At 43.1% G+C, this 20,830-nt stretch overlaps 1 protein-coding gene across 3 annotated transcripts in view; it reads left to right on the top strand.

The window, feature by feature from the left end:
* The first annotated feature begins 9,641 nt into the window (after positions 1 to 9,641).
* The window catches only part of RAVER2 (ribonucleoprotein, PTB binding 2), a 65,568-nt gene continuing 54,379 nt past the window's right edge, over positions 9,642 to 20,830 (top strand). For all 3 annotated transcript variants that reach the window (XM_054037567.1, XM_054037568.1, XM_054037566.1), the window contains exon 1: positions 9,642 to 9,863. In XM_054037567.1, coding sequence (XP_053893542.1) covers positions 9,642 to 9,863 — 222 coding nt within the window. The remainder of the gene's footprint in view (positions 9,864 to 20,830) is intronic.

Genomic DNA, 20,830 nt, shown 5'->3' with positions numbered 1-20,830 from the left:
AGTTTCACATCGGCCTCCTACTATTGAGGGGTTCTTACACCTTCCTCTGAAGCGTTTTGGTACTTGCAACTGTCTGAAACAGAATACTGGGCTAGATGGACCTTGGGTGTGATCCAAGCAATTCCTATGTTCCCACCCTGCCCCAATTCCCCTTTGCTGGGAACTACACTCTTGCCTCCAGTAACCTTTTAAGTGAGAGCTGACACCTCCTAATATTACTGGGCTCCAGCCCCTCCCTTGGCACAGCGCAAAGGTAGCATGTATGTACAGGAGAGGCTGGGGGAGAAAGGACTTCTGGGCCTGGAACCCAGATTTGGAGCATGCTGAAGAGCAGGACGGTAACCATCTAGCAACCTGCCACTGGATCAGGAATGGACACAAATGACAAAGATACACAGGATTGAACTCCAAACACCCTGTTACCCCATCTGCCTCTGACAGATACCCGAGGAGACTTTTTCTTATACAAACGTTGCCGACGCATAGCTTGTCAGGCCAGTAAAGTCCCATTAAAATTGACGAGGGAGAATGAGGCCCATACAGGTGGGAGGAGGATTTATTCTGAAGCAGGGAGGGAACTGTGATAGGGGTGTCACTGTGTGTTGTTGGGGTCTGGGGTCTCCTCTTGAGTATAGTAACCTACAGTGCAGTTTACTGAAGAGAGGTATACTTATCCTTAGGGCCCTAAGGGGTAATATTTCTGCTCAGTCCCATTCTCTCTGGTCCTGAGTTATGACTCAGAGATGGGCTTGTTTTGTGGTGATTTTGTTTGGAGATTCCTGCTAAGTTTAAATACACCCTTCAAACTGATCTGGTGAAGATATGCCCTGATTAACAAAGGTTATAAATCCTATTATAAATACTGCAGTTCTGGAAAAAGACATAAGTTATGTTTCATTGCATTGATTTTCTTTGAACGGCTATTTACTTTGCTTCACAAGCTATATGAATGCATGCTCCAAACCAAGTACAATATACATATTACAAACCCTACGACAATCTAACAATAGATAGGTAAGACATATCAATGTTTAACTTTTAGTGCTCTGTATTTAGTGTAAATGGCTATTGTTGCTGAAGCCAAAATTGCTATTTATTTACAGATATTTTTCTTGTTTCTATGCTATAAAATTGGTAACTGAATACTTGCAGTCAACCAACCATGTCTTTTTATTGAGGCCATGTCTACAGTAGGAGTGATATATTTTTATAGGAATACTGGTATACTGTACTGTCAAAGCACTCCTAGTGTGGGCACAGCTATACTGGCAAAGGCATGCTTTGTACTTGTACAGTAAACAAGCGAAACAAGCTATACTGATAAAAGAGCAACTTTGCCAGTATAGCTGTGTCTGCATTAGGGACATTGGTTGGAACAGCTATGTCCGCGAAGGATCACATTTCACACCACTGGCTGACATAGCAATGCGGGAAAAAGTATATAGTGTATACCTGACTTGTTGATGCATTATTTGTAACCATCAGGGCCGCCCAGAGGGGAGGGCAAGTGGGGCAATTTGCCCCGGGCTCCGCAGGGGCCCCGCGAGCCCTGGCCGAGAATCCCTTTCCTGGCTAGAGGCGCCGTTTGAATTTTTACTCACCCAGCGGTGCTCTGGGTCTTAGGCGGCACTTCGGCGGCAGGGGGCTCATTCAGTGCTGCTGAAGACCCAGAGCCAGTGAAGGACCCGCCGCCGCAGACTCGGAGCGCCACCCGGTGAGTACAAGCGCCGCAGAGGGTGGCGCCTTTTTTTTATGTCCGCTCCCCCCGCTTTGCCCCAGGCCCCCTGAATCCTCTGGGCAGCCCTGCTAACCACTGAATAGTTGTGCTGTACCATCTTTAACAGCTACCAAGTTCCAGTCAAGAAGTGGATTTTCAGTTGTAGGCAAAGGCTACACTAGCATAACCCCATAGCGTAGACAAGGCCTACAGCAATGGAAGGGATTTTTCTATTGCTGTAGGAACACCACCTCCCCAAAGCAACAGTAGCTGGATTGACGAAAGCATTCTTCCATCAACATAGCCACATCTAGGTCGGGGGTTAGGTTGACATAGTTACAGCCAACACCTCTGAGTGCCATAGCTACATTGATCTACATTTTAGGTGTAAACCAGGTGACGATGACTCTCATGAACATTTTGTGTATCCGTTTTTAACATGCTTTAGCATTGTTACGGAGGTCAAGTGCAACAGTTCAGAAATGTCTGATTTTGGTCATATATTGAAATACACAGAGAATATTTAGTGTCATTACATATGTTATGTAGGCATATGTTATGTACAAGCAAAGAGAAAGTGGCCATTTGTTGACTGTGCATCTCTGCTTGAATCATGCGACTTTGTGTCTTGGAAACAATCTGGTGCTAGCCAGCTGGCCACTGTCGGACAGGACACTTAACTAGATGGATCTGAGATCTGACCCAATATTGTAATTCCTATGTTCCTAAGTACTTTGAGAACTAAACATTAATTGAAATATCTTCTGTATTAAAATAAGCCTAACAGTTAAGCACATACACTCATCAATCCATAACGCCTGACTCTATCAAAACTTCAGTCTGAGTGTCTAGAATTATTCTGATTGCTAATCACCGAGTTTATAATCATGTACATCACAGACAGCTGACCCTGCATTCTGCAGCAGACTGGAGATTATGCAACAGATTCAGATTTTTTATTTCAGGTTTTTATTTTACCATAAAAATGAATAACTCAGTAACTGTTACCCTTGTGGTGTTTCATTTGATATTAAGTCATTGCCCCCAAATCTTTTCATTTTCATTGTGCTTCAGAATTTGGTATTGAAAATGCAAACTATATTTAGCACCGATAGTAGCTGTTGGAACCAATTTACGTTTGTGGGATAAATATGTTGGGTGGATGCTTAAATGATCAGCACTGAATTCATTAATATGTTGACAATAACATGTAAATCTTTATATTTTAAAATTATACCCCATTGAGATGGAAGGGGCAGCTCTTACCTTGGAGTTTATTCTTTCAAGCTGTATATGAACTCTGGAAAACACTTTTTTAAATTGGTTTACACTCTTTTTTGCATTAAGGAGGGCTAGAACTTTTTTTAAATGAAAGTTTACATTTTGCTGCAGTGGATGGATTCTGGACCCTGGTCATAGGAATGGTGGATTTCAATAATGAATAAAAATGTTCCAGAGTTCAAAAAATATGCCAAAGGGAGACATAAGCAAAGTAACCATTTTCTGAAGGGTTTGTAGTTACATATTTCCTTTATCTCTTACTACAGGGAGGGTGGTCTGGATTTTCCCAAATTCAGTGCTTGGCTCTAAACCTTGGCTGTTACTACATCTACACAAACAGTAGCTTGTTTGCATCTTAATATCATTAGAAATGTGTCCAAATGTCACTGAATTTTGGAGAAATTTGAATCCAGATACAAATGTTGTGGCTCAGATCCATCTCTAACTGTTATTTAGGCAACAAATCTCATTATTTGTACAAAACGGAGATTTTAAGATAGCAAAGATTTTAAAATTTATATTTGATTTAAAATAGAAATAAAAAAAATAAGAGAAAAAGTCAAAATTCAAGATTAAAATTTAGCAAAATGCAGTGTAGGGTCAATCCAAGGACCACGTCATGTCAACGTATAGTTGTATTCGTGAGTGAGGGTGTCAGGGATCAATACACTTTTTTGTTTGTTTGTTAGTTTGTGGTGGTGTAAAAACACATTAAAGAACCAAATTACTTCCTATGTTATGGGCCTATGAAAATTCACAGTACACGCCTATTTCTGTATTAGGCTGAATCGGAACACCCCAAAATTTAAGACAGTTCAGATGCAGATTTGAATCCTCAAATTTAGGAGTATTCGCATATAGGGCTTTGATTACAGGTATGGGCCTGAACCAAATCTAGACAAGATGGGTCTGATTCCCTTCTTGCCTACAAGAGTGTAATTCAATTGACTTCAGTGGAATTATTCCCAGTTTATACAAGGGCAAGTAAGAATGTAATTGTTTTAGGGCTGTACTCTTTTATACTGCTTTCAAAGTAACACAAGCTACATTGGAAAAAAGCACTCTTATTCTGGAATAAGTGAATCCACACAGGGATTTATAATGGTATAACTACAGCAGTATAATTATACTGGTATCACTATGGGCAGGTCTTCACTACGGGGGGGGTCGATTTAAGATACGCAAATTCAGCTACGCGAATAGCGTAGCTGAATTCGACGTATCTGAGCCGACTTACCCCGCTGTGAGGATGGCGACAAAATCGACCTCCGCGGCTCCCCGTTGACGGCGCTTACTCCCACCTCCGCTGGTGGAGTAACAGCATTGATTTGGGGATCGATTGTCGCGTCCTGACGAGACGTGATAATTCGATCCCCAAGAGATCGATTTCTACCCGCCGATTCAGGCGGGTAGTGTAGACCTAGCCTATGTTGGAAAATTTCAGTGTGTAGACAAGCCTGTAGAGTTATAGGGAACATAATTTCCTCTTATTTGCAGTAGCGTAAAAGGGAAGTAATTCCATTGCCAATGGGGGGTTACACTGATGTAGGTGAGAGAATAAGAAACATGTTTTGATTCGGTTTCGGGGGGTTTGCTTCAGGCACATAGCTAAATAAACATATTCATAAAAATACTAAATTTCAGGCATCCCACAGCAATACCGAAACCAGCAAAGATTTATACATGTGAGTCATTTTACTCAGATGAGTAGTACAATGGTTAAAGTTACATGCAGAAGTCCTTGCTGGACTGGGCCCTAAGTGTGAATCCAAGTACTCAATCTGGATCTCTACTGAGAATGTAATACTTTATAGAATGAGACTTGAAAAATGCAATGTTCATATAATAATTTAATAGTCCTTTCTGTCAATGCAACTAGCTTCACATGATCAAAGTAATTAATAGTTGCTTAATCTTTATCTGTAAGGTTTAGCTCTTTAAATGTCTCTAAACAAGAAAAAAATGGATAGACTTATCTGAACTGTTAAGCACTCATAGTACAATAGGTTCTGACATGAGTTTTATTCCACTAATGAAATAAAACTATATAGTTTCTGAACTATTTCTTTTAACATGGCACATTAACCTTCCATTACCTGTATTCAGACACCCTGCAGCCCATTTAAAAGCCAATAAAGTAAGCAATTGTTGAGAAGATAATCATTATAGGGAGGATTAATTGTCAATAACATAATTAACTAAAACAGAATCCATTTTATAAAAGTAGGAATATTTTTAGTAGGCTCAATAATTTAACTGCTCTCAAAATCTGATTATTTTATTGTTATATGGTGCTTGTATCTTGAAAAATAAAAAAGCAAAGCCACAACTGAATGATAATTTAATCTGGAAATGAATCTTTAAAGTGTTTCAGTACTTTTAGTAGAGCTATCAACTTTTTCATGGTCCAAGAAATACATTTTCTAAATAGTCAATCACATGATTTGTTTGTATACTTGATTTGAGGATATAGTACTTATATAGTACTATAGTAGTAATATTTCAATTAATGGTTGATATGAAAATCCTTGTCTGGCAAAATTGCCTCATTTGAAGAAATTAAGACTTTTCATTGGCAGATTTTATCTTTCCCAAGGATTTTGTATAACATAGGATATTATCCCTGTTGCAACTATAACTTTCTTGGTGCATCTATCACCACTAAGGACTGAACTGCTGAAAGAATAGTCATGCTAAAAGTATTTTTCTAATTTCCTTTCTTAATTAGCTTTTACTATCAGTGATTGAGGCCTCTAGGTTCTATTGTAATAAAAATAATAATTTGTAAATCCTCTAACATTAACAATACAACCTGTACCACATAGCTTGTGCTGAAAGACAAATTTAATCACTTAAAAAATGTCTGAGATATTAAAATGTTGGAGATTTGGGAAATATCAGCTTCTAGACTCTAAGAAAAAAGATTTATACTCCTCCTTTGGACTTGTGATTTCTAAACTTTTTAAATATATGTAAAGGACTGAAGGAGCAAGTTTATTAGCTGTGAGAAAATTCCAGACTGTGAGATTAATCCCATGAATTGAAACTTGTTGGCCTCACTAAAATCTTTCAGATCAATATGGCAAAAAACAACCGTTTTTTTCTTTACTCGTTTTTTCAAAATAATTTTAATCTATTTGAAACTAATTTTAGAAGTAAACAAAGGCTCCAGGATTCTTAGGAATCTTAATTTGCTAAGGTTTGCTAAATCCATTCTTTCAAATTTAGCCAAATTGGTGTCCAAAGTTTGTGAAGTTGAACTGTATCAAAGCAAAATTTCTGTAAAACTTCATGCATGTATTACTAGATGACTTTTTCAGTGTCTCATTTTTATTTTGCCACAAGAGGGTGACTTCTGTTATTACAGCACTGAGAGTCTGGTTTATCCATTTGATTTGATTTTCCTATAATAGGTTTTGTTGTTGTTGTTGCTGATGAGAAATAAAATCAGAAAAAGAAAAGACCATCTTGGCCTAGGCCTGCTATTTCTCACCTTTTATTTTGTTTTATCTAAGGTCTAGTTTACCATTTTTTCCCACCATTCACTTCCCTCTCAAAACCTAAGAATGTGTTTACACAAGGAAATTCTAGAAAAACTGATGAAGGGGTGTTAGGCCTAAGAAACCTAGTTAGTTAGCAGGTTTAACTAATAAAATGATAAATATGCCAGAGCTGCTGTAACACTGGCTACAATAGACACCCCACTAGATTTCTGTTCATCTAAATGTTTGGCAGAAGTGGGAATACCCTAATGTAACTGAGGATCAAGTATTTATTGAATTTATTTATATTCTGTGCTTAAATTTCTGACCTTCTCCAATAACTGATTTATTATCCTTTGTATGAAACTGTGCTTCCCCTTTATTCTTACGTTAGATAACTGCCAAATGCTTGAAACCATCACTAGTGTGACACGTTTCTCTCCGTTTATTCTACCTCTTCTTGAAAATCTGTTTTCACCTTAAAAATACAGCCCAATGGAAATCACCTCGACCTCTCTTATTTTATATCCTTGAGACCTGTTACCGTTTTGTTGCCTTTATGCTATAGCCTCTCTCCACTAATATCCTTCCTATTGTGCCATGACCAATGCAACAAACAATGTTCCAGATGGAAGGAGAGTCTAATAAATACCTCATATAGTAACACTACTGATGCTTTGATAAATGTTTTGGTCTAGGTTTTGGCCTACTGTACTTTATTTACACAGTTCAGCATGTGGCTTTCAGTAAAGTCCTGCTTTTTTTATGTAGTTTTTCATCTGAGATAAGTAAGACTATGTGTATACTACGGCCTATGTTGGTATAACTTATGTCGCTCAGGAGTGTGAATAAACCATCCCCTCTGAGCGCCATAAGTTACACCGATATAAGTGCTCATGTTCTGCCATTTGCACAGGTGGGTTTTTTTATGCCAACGGGAGAGCTCTCTCGTCAGCATAGAGCGTCTTCACCAGACATGCTGGTGGTTAAGTGTTTTAACTGACGTCATAGGGGATTTAATAGGGAAATAAAAGCCCCAAGATCCCTCTAGTTTCTATTCCTTTCTTCATACTAGCAGAGCACACAACCTCCTTGAAAGAGAGACCAGTAAATGGGATATGGGATTTCAACTTTGACAGGCAGATGCACCAAACCATGCAACTGAGAGACTTCTTAGGCCTAATAAACAAAGCATTTTGGAGCCATAAATTATTGGGACTAATCAGTCAGTTGACACACTGATAACTTGTTCATATCTGATCCTTATGCTTACCAGAGTTGTACTGGAATTCGGCTCTTTGTGTCTTTCAAGAAGACTTTTCTTTGCTTCATAATAGAAATTCCATAATAAAAATCATTGGTAGAGACTAGAAGTAATTAAAAGTTTACAGCAGGGGTAGGCAACCTATGGCATGCGTGCCGAAGGCAGCACACGAGCTGATTTTGAGTGGCACTCACACTGCCCAGGTCCTAGCCTAGCCATCAGTCCGGGAGGCTCTGCATCTTAATTTAATTTTAAATGAAGCTTCTTAAACATTTTAAAAATCTTATTTACTTTACATACAACAATAGTTTAGTTATATATTATAGACTTATAGAAAGAGACCTTCTAAAAACATTAAAATGTATTACTGGCACGCAAAACCTGAAATTACAGTGAATTAATGAAGATTCGGCACACCACTTCTGAAAGGTTGCTAACCCCTGGCTTACAGTGTAGTGTTGCAGAAGATTTATCAGTTCAGCAAAAAAGGCAAGGATGGTAGAGAAAGCAATTAAAATGTTTCTATTAGATTTGGTTAAAAAATTACAAAAATTCTTAACGAAAATTTTCTCAAAAATGTGTCCCATTTTTCAATTACTTCTATCTTTACTAAGAGGGAGGTGATAGGTAACTTGGAAAATATACAGACTGATGTACCATAAAAACTAGAATGACCTGACACTTCCTGTTGTAGGTGGCATCTATCAAATGAGACATAGTGCCAAAAGTTCTGATAATCTGTATTTACCATATTTCCATAATACTTTACACAAGAATGGGAATGTTAAGAACAGTGTCTTGGCCAAATGCCATCTTGGGTCATTATATTTTGCCTATTTAAAATCCTCCCTGTATTTGCAATAAGATACAGTATCCCTGCTAACTTACTGTCCTAAATTGTTTTATTATTCATGTGCTGTGAAGCAGCTGTCATTCCATTTCACAAGTGATTCCATTTCCGTTGGTCCTGAGGGCATGTACATGTGGAATTGTGTATTATGGGGGAAAGTGGACGACATGGCAAGGTGGGATCTTGAGCTACAAGATTCAGAATTTGAAAGGATATAGGGTGAAGCGGAATGCAGTGGCGTCCCAGAGATGTATATGGGGATCAAAGGGAGTGTGCATGGGGTGAAACAAGTTTATCTACTGCTGGATCTTGGTGGAGCCAAGCATAAGGTGTAGATTTTATGGATGTAATAGCACTGGCTATGTTTATCTATGTACAAAATTCAGCTGCATCTGGCTTTTTACCCTTTTCTATGGAAGACCTAGGGAAAGATAAAAATTTATAAGAGTAAAGGTCAATAGATTCCTCCTGTGAGGGAGTGTATTGTGTATGGAGGTTTGGAATACAGAAAGGGTGCAATGATGTGCCAGCTGCATTGAATAGTTGGGGATAAAATTGGGGTGACAGGCTGTGTGCATAGAGGGAGTCCCAAGTGTGCAGTAGGTAGTGGGATGTAGTATGCTCACAGAGAGAAGAGGTTGGGATGTGGTAGGCTCCCAGGGAGAAGAGGTTCCAAGTGGAAATCCTGGTAGCAGTGGCATTCAGTGAGACTGGGGTAACAAAGTAGAGATCCTGACACCACGGGCTAGTGGTCAACAGTGGAGCCCCAGGCTCGGGGTGTGTGGGGGAGCACGGGGGAGGGGAGGAGCAGTGGGGTCGGGGACCAGTGGTGCCCCAGGCTCGGGGTGTGTGAGGGCGGGCTGAGGGGTGCACGAGGGGGGCCCGGAGCACTCGTGTCCCAGGCTTGGGGAGGCGAACCGTGGTGCCTGGCTCTGGTTCCCTCTCTGAGTCCCGCGGACTCTCCCGCCGCAGCGGGCTGCCCCTCCCCGCTGGCCCGCCCGCCCCTTGCCCGGCTCCCTCCCCCCGCGGGCTCGCCGGCCAGACGGGATGTCTCTCTCTGGCTGTAAGATGGCGGCAGCAGCGGAGCCGGGCACGGAGCTGTCCGGGGCTCAGCGGGAGCCGGGGCTGGGGGCGCAGCCGGAGCTCGGCGGGAGCGCGGCGCCCCTCCGCCCGCCCGACATCGCCATGCGGCTGGAGAGCGCCCGCCGGGAGCTGAGCAACAGGCGCAAGGTCCTGCTGAGAAACCTGCCCGAGGAGAGCAGCAGCCAGGTACCGCGGCGCCCCCGCTCCGGGAGACGAGCCAGCCGGGCTGGGGGGACCCCAGAGCCTGCACAGGGCAAGCAGGAGACGGCCGCCATTCCCGTGCCCGCCCAAAGGGGAGACCTGGAGAGTGGATCCTCGACATCGCCCGGCCCCTCGGGGTCCCGTTCCGAGCCGCCCCCCCCAACACCCTATGGGGGTCCCGCTCCTAGCTCCCCCCGCACACAGCGCCCCATGGGGGTCCCGCTCCGAGCCCCCCCCGCACACAGCGCCCCATGGGGGTCCCGCTCCTAGCTCCCCCCGCATACAGCGCCCCATGGGGGTCCCGCTCCGAGCCCCCCCCCGCACACAGCGCCCCATGGGGGTCCCGCTCCTAGCTCCCCCCGCACACAGCGCCCCATGGGGGTCCCGCTCCGAGCCCCCCCCGCACACAGCGCCCCATGGGGGTCCCGCTCCGAGCCCCCCCCCGCACACAGCGCCCCATGGGGGTCCCGCTCCTAGCTCCCCCCGCACACAGCGCCCCATGGGGGTCCCGCTCCTAGCTCCCCCCGCACACAGCGCCCCATGGGGGTCCCGCTTCGACCTCCCCCCCCCCCAACGCACCATGGGGGTCCCGCTCCGAGCCCCCTCCCACAGCGCCCCATGAGGTCCCGCTCCGAGCCCCCCCGCACACAACACCATATGGGGGTCCTGCTCCTAGCTCCCCCCCATACACAGCGCCCCACAGGTTCCCGCTTTGACCTCCTCCCCCCCACCGCACCCCATGGGGGTCCCACTCCGAGCTCTTCCCCCCCGCACAGCACCCCATGGGGGTCCCGCTCTAAGCCCCCCCCCAGCACACAACCGCCCATGGGGGTCCTGCTCTGAGCTCTCTTCCCCCCCCACAGCACCTCATGGGGGGGTCCCGCTCTGAGCCCCACACACACACACACAACCGCCCATGGGGGTCCTGCTCTGAGCTCCCCCGCGCACACAGTGCCTTGTGGGATCCCCCTCCACCCGCGCACATAGCATCCCACGGGATCCCGCTCCGAGTCCTTCCTCCGTCCCCACGCGCAGCTCCCCACAGGATCCTGCCAAGCCCCCTTTCCTCCCAGCATATGGCATCCCACAGGATAAGAACATACGAATGGCTATGCTCAATCAGACCAATGGTTTATCTAACCCAGTACGTATCCTGTTTTCTGACATGGCTGGTGACAGAATAGGGCAGCAATTTATCGAGTGATCCATCCCATCATCCAGTCCCAGCTTCTGGCAGTCAGAGGTTTAGGAGCACCTAGAGCAGCAGTTCTCTAACTGTGGGTTGGGACCCCAAAGTGAGATGTGACCCTGTTTTAATGGGATCACCAGGGCTGGCCTTAGACTTGCTGGGTCCTGGGCCTAAAGCTGAAGCCCAAGGGCTTCAAACCCTGGGTGGCAGGGCACAGGCTTCAGCTTTGGCCCAGGGTGGCAGGGCTCAGGTTACAGGCCCCAGCCCAGGGCTGAAGCCCTTGTGCTTTAGCTTTGCCCGCCGCCACACACATGAGGCAGCAGGGTTCAGGCTTCAGTCCCCACTCCTGGGGTCATGTAGTAATTTTTGTTGTCAGAAGGGGGTTGCAATGCAATGAAGTTTGAGGATCCCTGACCTAGAGAATGGGGTTATGTCCCTGACCATCTTGGTTAATAGCCATCGATTTTCTTCCAAGAATTTACATAACTCTTTTTTCAACCCAGTTATGCTTTTGACCTTCACAGCATTCTCTGGGAGTTCCACAGGTAGACTGGGCATTGTGTGAAAAAGTTCTTTTTTATGTTTGTTTTAAACCTGGTGCCTATTGATTTCGTTCCTGTTTCATGTGTTATGTGAAGGGGTAAATAATGCTTCCCTATTCACTTGCTCCATTCTTGTTTTTATAGACCTCTGTATCCCCCTTCGTAGTCTCTTTTCTAAGATGAACATTCCCAGTCTTTTTAATCTTTCCTTGTGTGGAAGCTGTTCTATACTCCCAAACATTTTTCAAGTATCAGGGGTAGCCGTGTTAGTCTGTATCTACAAAAACAACAAGGAGTCTGGTGGCACCTTAAAGACTAACAGATTTATTTGGGCATAAGCTTTCGTGAGTAAAAACCTCACTTCTTATATATATAATGCCTGCATCTGTAACTTTCGCTCTATGCATCCGAAGAAGTGAGGTTTTTACTCACGAAAGCTTATGCCCAAACATTTTTGTTGCCCTTCTCTGTATTTTTTCCAATTCTAATATATCTTTTTTGAGATGGCGCGACTATAACCACAAGCAGTATTCAAGGTATGGGCATACCATGGATTTATATAGTGGCATGATGATATTTTTAGTCTTGCTATCTATCCCTTTCCTGATGGTTCCTAACATTGTTAGCTTTTTTGACTGCTACTGCACATTGAGGAGATGTTTTCAGAGACCTATCCACAAAGACAACAAGATCTCTTTTTTGAGGGGAAACGGGTAATTTAGGCCCCATCATTTTGTATGTATAGTTGAGATTGTTTTCCAATGTGTATTACTTTGCATTTACCAACATTGAATATCATCTGCCATTGTGTTGCCCAGTCTCACATTTGTGAGATCCGTTCATGACTCTTCGCAGTCAGTTTTGGACTATCTTGAGTAATTTTGTATCATCGGCAACTTTGCCACCTCACTATTTACCCCTTTTTCCAGATCACTTACGAACCTTTTGAACGGCATTGGTCCCAGTACAGATCGTTGGGGGACTGTGCTATTTACCTCTCTCCACTGTGAAAACTGACCATTTATTCCTATCCTTTGTTTCCTATCTTTTAACCTATTGCTGATCCATGAGAGGACTTTCCTTCTTATTCTATGACTGCCTATTTTGCTCAAGAGCCTTAAGTGAAGGATCTTGTCAAAGGCTTTCTAAAAGTCCAAAGTACACTGTATCACTGTGTCACTCTTATCCACATGTTTGTTGACCATCAAAGAATTCTAATAGATTAGTGAGGTATGGTTTCCCTTTACAAAAGCCATGTTGACTCTTTCCCAAAATATCATATTCATCTCTATATTTGATAATTCTGTTCTTTACTAGTTTCAACCAGTTTGCCTGGTATTGAAGTTAGGCTTACCAGCCTCTACTTGGCAGGATCACCTCTTTTAAAAAAATCAGCATTAGATTGGTCATCTGATACTTAAGTGATATAGGGCCCTTCGTTTTCAGATTTTATCTTATTCAGTATTTCCCAGAATTTATCAGTGTTTATTACCACAACAACAACAAAAGGTGAAAATCAGTGCAAAAAACTATTAATGATTTTTCTGGGTAAATATCGGAGTTTATTTTGGTGGACGGAAAGACAGGAGAAAAAAGTATTCAGTAGACTAATGCATTGAATACTGTTTATCAGCGTGGTTTGCTGCAGAACTAAAACAGAACTCAACACAATGCCACCTCTGAGTTTAAGAAAACAATATATCTCTAATCCCCAAATAAAACTTTGCATTTGAATAAACAGTTTACTGTTGTAGACATAGAACCTATAAATATTTACATTTAATAATTGGGGCACACCATTTGCAGCGCATGCACTCGTCTTCATCCTTTTCTCTCTCTTTTTGTTTTTTAAACTTTTGAGTACTTCCTTGTGTTCTGAAACGTATTCTGATACTTCTCATTTTAGTGTGTCAAATCTTTAAACTATTATCTGCTAACAGCTTGAAATATGTACGGGGTGTGCGTGAGATTCATCAGTACGTTCAGATGTGCACGCTGAGGTTGCTTGTGTGCCTGTTTGTTTATTGTCTCTCTCTTCTAGACTAATATATAACCTTACTTCAACAACCAGCTTTGCATATACACACAGATTATTATCGTAATACATATATCTCATGCAATGTATTGTATTTTCCTAATAAAACAAGTTATTTTTTATATATTTGCATGATGCAAAAATAGGGTGAAAATCAGAAAAAAACAAATAATACTTTCTGTAAAACCTAGGATTTTTTTTTTTTTTTTGGTAAAAATTGGTTTAAACTGAAAATGAAGGGGCTTAGTTACATACCATAATGAGTAGTTCTGCAATTTCCTGTATGAGTTCTTTCAGAAATCTTGGGTGAATGCCATCTGATCCCAATGACTTATTACTGTTTAATTTATCAGTTTATTCCAAAACATCTTGTGTTGACACCTCAATCTGGAACAGTTCCTCAGAACTGTCATCCAGAAAAATAGCTCAGGTGTAGAGGAACCTCCCTCGCATCCTGTGTGGTGAAAACCAATGCAAAAATTTCATTTTGCATCTGATCAACAACTTTGTCTTCCTAGAGTGCCTTTTTAGCAACTTGATCGTCCAGTGGCCCCACTGATTGTTTGGCAGGCTTCCTGTTTGTGATGTCCTTAAAAAATATTTGCTGTTAGGTTTTTGTGTCTTTTGCTTGTTGCTTTTCAAATTCTTTTTTGGTCTGCCTACTTATACTTTTACCCTTGACTTGTGAGCGTTTATGTTCCTTTCTTTTGTCCTCAGTAGGATTTGACATCCAATTGTTAAAGGATGTCTTTTTCTCTCCAACTGCCTCTTTACACTGTTGTTTAGCTATGATGGCACTCTTTGGTCCTCTTATTGTTTTTATTTTATTTGGGGTAAGCAAATAGTTAGAGGCTCAATTATAGTGTTTTTTAAAAGTTTCCATGCATCTTCCAGGCAATTCACTCTTTGTGACTGTTCCCTTTAATTTTCATTTAAGTACCTTCCTCATTCTTGTGTAGTTCCCTTTTTTGAAGTTAAATCTCCTGGGTTTCTTTGGTATTTCCCCCCCCCCCCCCCCCCCCAAAGGATGTTAAATTTAAGTACATTGTGGTCATTAATTATTGCCGAGAGCTGCAGCTATATTCACCTCATGGATCCGATCCTGTGCCCCACTAAATCAAGGGCTAAATCAAGAATTGCCTGTCCCTTTGTGGGTTCCAGGACAAGCTACTCCAAGAAGCAGTCATTTATGGTATCTATAAATTTCATCTCTGCACCCCATCTTGAGGTGACAGATTCCCAGCAAATATGGGGATAGTTGAAATCCCCCATTATTATTGGGGTTTTTGGTTTTGTTGCCTCTCTAATCTCCATGAGCATTTTACAGTCACTGTCATCATCCTGGTCAGGTGATTGGTAGTATATTCCTACTGCTATATTCTTATTATTCAAGCATGGAATTTCTATCCATACTGATATTATGCTTCGGTTTGATTCATTTAAGATTTGTATTATATTTGACTTTCTTTCACATATAGTGGCACTCCCCAACCAGCGTGGCCTATCGTTCCTGTATATTTTGTACCCTGGTATTACCATGTCCCATTGCTTATCATCATTCCACCAACTTTGTGATGCATATTATATCAATATCCTCATTTAATACCAGGCACTCAAATTCACCCAGCTGAGTATTTAGGCTTCTTGCATTTGTAAATAAGCACTTATAACTTTTGTCAATATATAGTTGTCTGCCTTAATGTGATATCGTTGAATGGGACTCTTTTTCATTGACTGTTTCTCTTCAGTTCTTATCTGTACTTTATCAACTTCTATCCTTTCCTAGTAAGGATATAAACTAGCCCCTTTAATAAATCGTCCCCTAAGGGATGTGTCTATCTGAACCATGTGCACCTCAACACCTGTCAGCTTTCCCTCAGCCCTTAGTTTAAAAACTCCTCTACAACATTTTCAATTTTACATGCCAACAATCTGATTTTGGTTTGGTTTAGGTGGAGCCCATTCTTCCTATATAGGCTCTTCCTTTCCCAAAAGGTTCCCCAGTTCCTAATAAACCCCTCTTCGAACACCATTGTCTCATCCACACAATGATACCCTGCAGTTCTGCCTGGCTGACTGGCCTTGCATGTGGAACTAGACGCATTTCAGAGAATGCTACTATGGAGATACTGGACTTTAATCTCTTACCTAGTAGCCTAAATTTGCCCTCCAGAACCTCTCTCCTACCTTTCCCTATGTCATTGGTACCTACATATACCACAACCACCAGCTCCTCCCCAGCACTGCACATAGGTCTGTCTAGATGTCTCGAGAGGTCTGTAACCTTTGCACCGAGCAGGCAATTCACCATGCGGTTCATCGCAAACCCAGCTCTCTGTATTTCTAATGATCAAATCCCCGTTACTATTACCTGTCTCTTCCTAATAACGGGCCCCATCCATAGACATGCCTGTTGCCCACAAGGCAGATAATCATACATGCTGCATTCCATGCAATAAAGTGGGTAGGCCCCACTCTGCTGCTGGACTTACGCCTGCATTCTTTTTACTCTTGAAGGTTTCTTTTGTGTGTGTGTGAGAGAGAGAGAGTTGTTCTTTGTGTGTGTGTGTTGTTTTTTGGGGGTCTGTGATTGGCCTAAGTTTAGAGAATGTTTATTAGCTGTATCTGGCTCTCACGCCCCCTCGCTGAACATCCTTGCAAAACTCCCCTGTTCGCGAGCTCCTGTGGTCGCTTAGGAGCTGACTTTTTAAAACCCTGTTCTCCCTGAGTTAGGCCTCCCCCCCTCCCTCCAAGGGATCCTAAAGGGATTAGGAATCAAAGGATGGCAAACTACAGCCTCCTTAGGAAGCTCTCATCCTTGCCTAGCAGGCCGCTAAACTCAGCACACAGACTTCCCAAACAGACCACACTATAAACTTCAATCAAGCAGGCAAACAGCAACCAAGCAAGCACACAACAAACTAACAGACCACAAACTCACCCCAAGGGTCACGTAGTCACTTCTCCTTCACCTGGAGAACTCCCTCACAAAACTCCCCTATTGACTGATCCTGTTTGCTAGTGGATCCCAATTTGAACCCCACCCATACACACAGTGCCCCATGGGATCCTGATTGGAGCTCCCCCTCACTACCCCAAGGGATCCTGCTCAGAGCCTCCTCATTAATCCCTCACATGCAACACCCATGGAATCCTGCATAGCCCCCCTCACTATCCCCAGGGGGATCCTGTTCAGAGCCTCCCACCCATCCTTCACACACTGTCCCTCATGGGATACTGCCCAACCCCTGCCCCTTACTCCCCCATTGGATCCCACTTGGAATCCCCGCCATGGGGTCCTGCTTAGGCCCCCTCACCACTCCCTAGCACAAAGCGCCCCATAGGATCCTGCTCAATGACCCCTATCCCAGCCCCTTGCACATAGCACTCCTGCGGGATCCTTCTGGGTCCCTCCCTCCCCCACACTGTTCCCCATGGGATCTTGCCCTCACCTGCACCATTGCACACAGTGAGTCCCCCTGGAGATTCCCACTTAGTGGCTTTTCTCCGTTACACACTGGGCCGTACAGGATCCTGCCCAACCCTGGCCCACCCTCTTGTGCACACTACCCCATGGGATTCTGCTCTGTGCCCCCTTCACTCACCCTCTCTCATACAGCACCCCAAAGGATCTCACTCGTTAATCCCCTCAAGCACAGCGCCCCTTGGGATGCTGCTCGCTTCCGGCACACTGTGCCCTTTTGCATTCAAAATAACAGCTCTACCTAGGGGGTTAATTAAATTTGTAGTAGGGATTTGCACAGGCACATCAGTGACGTGACATTGTTTTACTCTGGGCATCCCTTTTCAGGAACTATTTTCCATACAAAAGTATAAAGTGGCCCTGAATAGTTCACTTTTCTGGAAAGTTTTAGGATTGCTAGCCATTCACTGAGACCTCTCCCCCCAAAACTCCACTTGTTCTCTCTTTGATCATATATGTGGGCAGTAAGGCAGCCCTAGTCCTGTTCACTTGGCGGGTCAGAGCACCATGTGTCAAAGGAAAGATTCCTGCAGTTAATATCATGGTGGGTGAACATATTTAGGAGAGGAGGAACTGCATGATTAACTACTTCTGTCACATTCAGTTGAGGGACCTGCTCTCTTCTTCCATCCTTAGGATGATGGTACCACAGTGAACGAGACCCCGTCCAGTGCAAAAGGCACATGTTTCCTTATGGTTATTTTTCTGTCTAATAAGCAAGTCCAGATTTAGAACAGATCTCTACTAAGCATGCTCCTCCTGCGGTATCTTGTGCTTTGAGCAGGTGACAGTCTGGTCAGAGAAATGGTAGATCAAGCAATGGACTCTGTATGTCTGGCCTGAGGTAGAGGAATCCACATTGAGAATTTTCATTCTGTTTTAAAATAATGTCCTGCCCATTTATTGACCAAACAGAATGGGTTAGTTGAGTCTCCCAAATAAAGTATTTAAGACAGGGCTTGTTTCATGCTTTGCAAGAGGAAATCCCCTTGTTCTCCTTTAGTCTGCAGTCCTTTCTTGTTTCCCCCAGTACATTTTCAACTCTTATATCCTCACCCTTCATAGAATCAGGTACCTGTAGCCAATAGAGCTGATTAAGCAGTCTTGCAAGAAGCTCTTGTTAACCTATCCTTGCTTGATAAGTCTGCAGAGGTAGTTCGTTGTGGAAAGGGATTTTTAAACTCCTCCTTGCCATAGCCTGTATGCCGTCCCTTTGCTCTTATCACGTTGCCCTTCGTAGAAATGAGGGAGCAGAAAGTAGAAGGAAAGAAAATATTACTTCACACAATGAGAGAATTTCCTCTGAATGCTAAATTTGGTGGCTACTCTGAACTATGTTTCTCACACTGTCATTCATTTAAAATTCTATTAATGTAATTAAAGTTTATTTTAAAAAGAGCTTCAAAATAAGATTTTTTATTTTTGAGTTTGCAATAGCAAGAAATACTATTTGTGTCTTTGGGCATTTCCTTTGCCCATTTCATTGGGGCTTTATTACTGCTTTTCGGGAGTCCAAGGATTTGCATGTTATATTGTAAGCAGTATCCCATTAAGTGGATGTTTAACAGTACAGTACCACGGATACAATTTCACTATAGGATATATAAGAAGTTTCTGACTATACCAGAGAGCCTTTTTTTCCCAAGGTTGCCATATTTGTTTCTGAAGACTGAGAAATTTAGTCCACTCACAAGTTAACAATTAAGCCGTGAAACCCAAAGGAAAACTACACAAGTCATTGGAAGTTCATCATGTTGTACACTTTTGCTTCCTGAGGCAAAACTTGAAAATTAGCATAGTCAGTATGCCAGCAATTGAATTACATGATACTGTGACCACTCACTGTTGGAAACCAATGTATTTGAAAATACAGGCTTCAAAACAAACATCACTTACAGCAGGGGTCTCAAACTCAATTTATCTTAGGGGCAGTACCAGTCCTCAAATCCTCCCAGTGGGCCAATAATGTCACTGAAGATGGTGTTCAGAAAATAAAAAAGTTTATATTGTATTTTTTATTTCAGATTTCTTAGAAATAATAAAACAGTCATACAACTTTATACAATTCTTCGCCTGCCAGAGTTTTTAGTGTTTGCCAGACACCTGGCAACGCTTCAGTTCTGTCAGTTTGTTGATGTTTGGCCTCAGTGACTGAGCAGTTGAAACCTTCAGGATTGCAGTAAGGTGTGCATCAGATAGTTGTGTTCGGTTTTTATGACTTGTTTATATTCATTGTGGAAAAAAGTGACACTGCCTCCATGGCTGACTCTGCCTGGCAACTAATGATGCTGCTGTAACGGGTTAGATCACAGAACCCCCCTTGGGAGAAGCCAACTGATGTGCCAAAACTACTACTGCCCCTGCTTTCCTGCCCTGTCAGCTTACGACTTCAGTGCCCTGCCTGGTTTGAGCCAGACTTGCTAGCCTGCTGCAAACCCAGACCCAGGTCTGAATCACATCCCCTAACAGCTGTAGGCTTACCTGAAAGCAGCTTACAGAAGTGTTCTTGCCTTTAACACTCAGATGCCCAACTCCCAATGGGGCCTAAACCCAAATAAATCTGTTTTACCCTGTATAAAGCTTATACAGGGTAAACTCATAAATTGTTCGCCCTCTATAAGACTGATAGAGAGACATACACAGCTGTTTGCCTCCCCAGGTATTAATACATACTCTGAGTTAATAAGTAAAAAGTGATTTTATTAAATACAGAAAGTAGGATTTAAGTGGTTTCAAGTAGTAACAGACAGAACAAAGTAAGTCACCAAGCAAAATAAAACAAAACACACAAATCTATGTCTAATCAAACTGAATACAGATATTGTCACCCTTAGAGATGCTTCAGTAAGCTTTTTCCTCAGACTGGACACCTTCCAGGCCTGGGCACAATTCTTTCCCCTGGTACAGCTCTTGTTCCAGCTCAGGTGGTAGCTAGGGGATTCCTCATGATGGCTCTCCCCTTTGTTCTGTTCCACCCATTTATATATCTTTTGCATAAGGGGGAAATCCTTTGTCCCTCTCTGGGTTCCCACCCCCTCCTTCTCAATTGAAAGACACCAAGTTAAAGATGGATTCCAGTTCAGGTGACATGATCACATGTCACTGCAAGACTTCAAGCCTTCATTCCTCCCAGGCTGACTTACAGGAAGGCCTGCCTGCAAACAGAGCCATCCACAGTCAATTGTCCTGGTGGATGGGAGCCATCAAGATTCCAAACCACCATTAATGGCCCACACTTTGCATAATTACAATAGGCCCTCAGCGTTATATTTCATATTTCTAGTTTCTGATACAAGAGTGATACATTTATACAAATAGGGTGACCACACTCAGTAGATTATAAGCTTTGTAAGGATACCTTACAAGAGACCTTTTGCATGAAGCATATTCCAGTTACATTATATTTACTCACTAGCATATATTTATAAAATCATATGGAGTGCAATGTCACACAGCTGCCTCCATGGCTGACTCTGTCTGGTGAATAGTGATGGTAACTATGTCCCTCTCCCCCAGCTAATGGGAGCTGTGGGGGGTGGCGCCTGCAGCAGACATTGCCAGCAGTGTGTCTGCATGTGTCTCTCCTCTGCAAGCTGCAGTGGGAAGGTTCTAGGGCTGCAGATGGCCTGTGGGCCGGGACTTTGAGACCCCTGACTTACAGCATCGGATGAGGGCCTTTGGAGATAATACTAATGCACATAA

This window comes from Malaclemys terrapin, chromosome 8 (assembly GCF_027887155.1).
Source record: "Malaclemys terrapin pileata isolate rMalTer1 chromosome 8, rMalTer1.hap1, whole genome shotgun sequence".
NCBI classification, from domain to species: domain Eukaryota; kingdom Metazoa; phylum Chordata; order Testudines; family Emydidae; genus Malaclemys; species Malaclemys terrapin.
The sequence above is the reverse complement of the archived record's forward strand: the minus strand, read 5'-3'. Positions and strand labels throughout refer to the sequence as shown.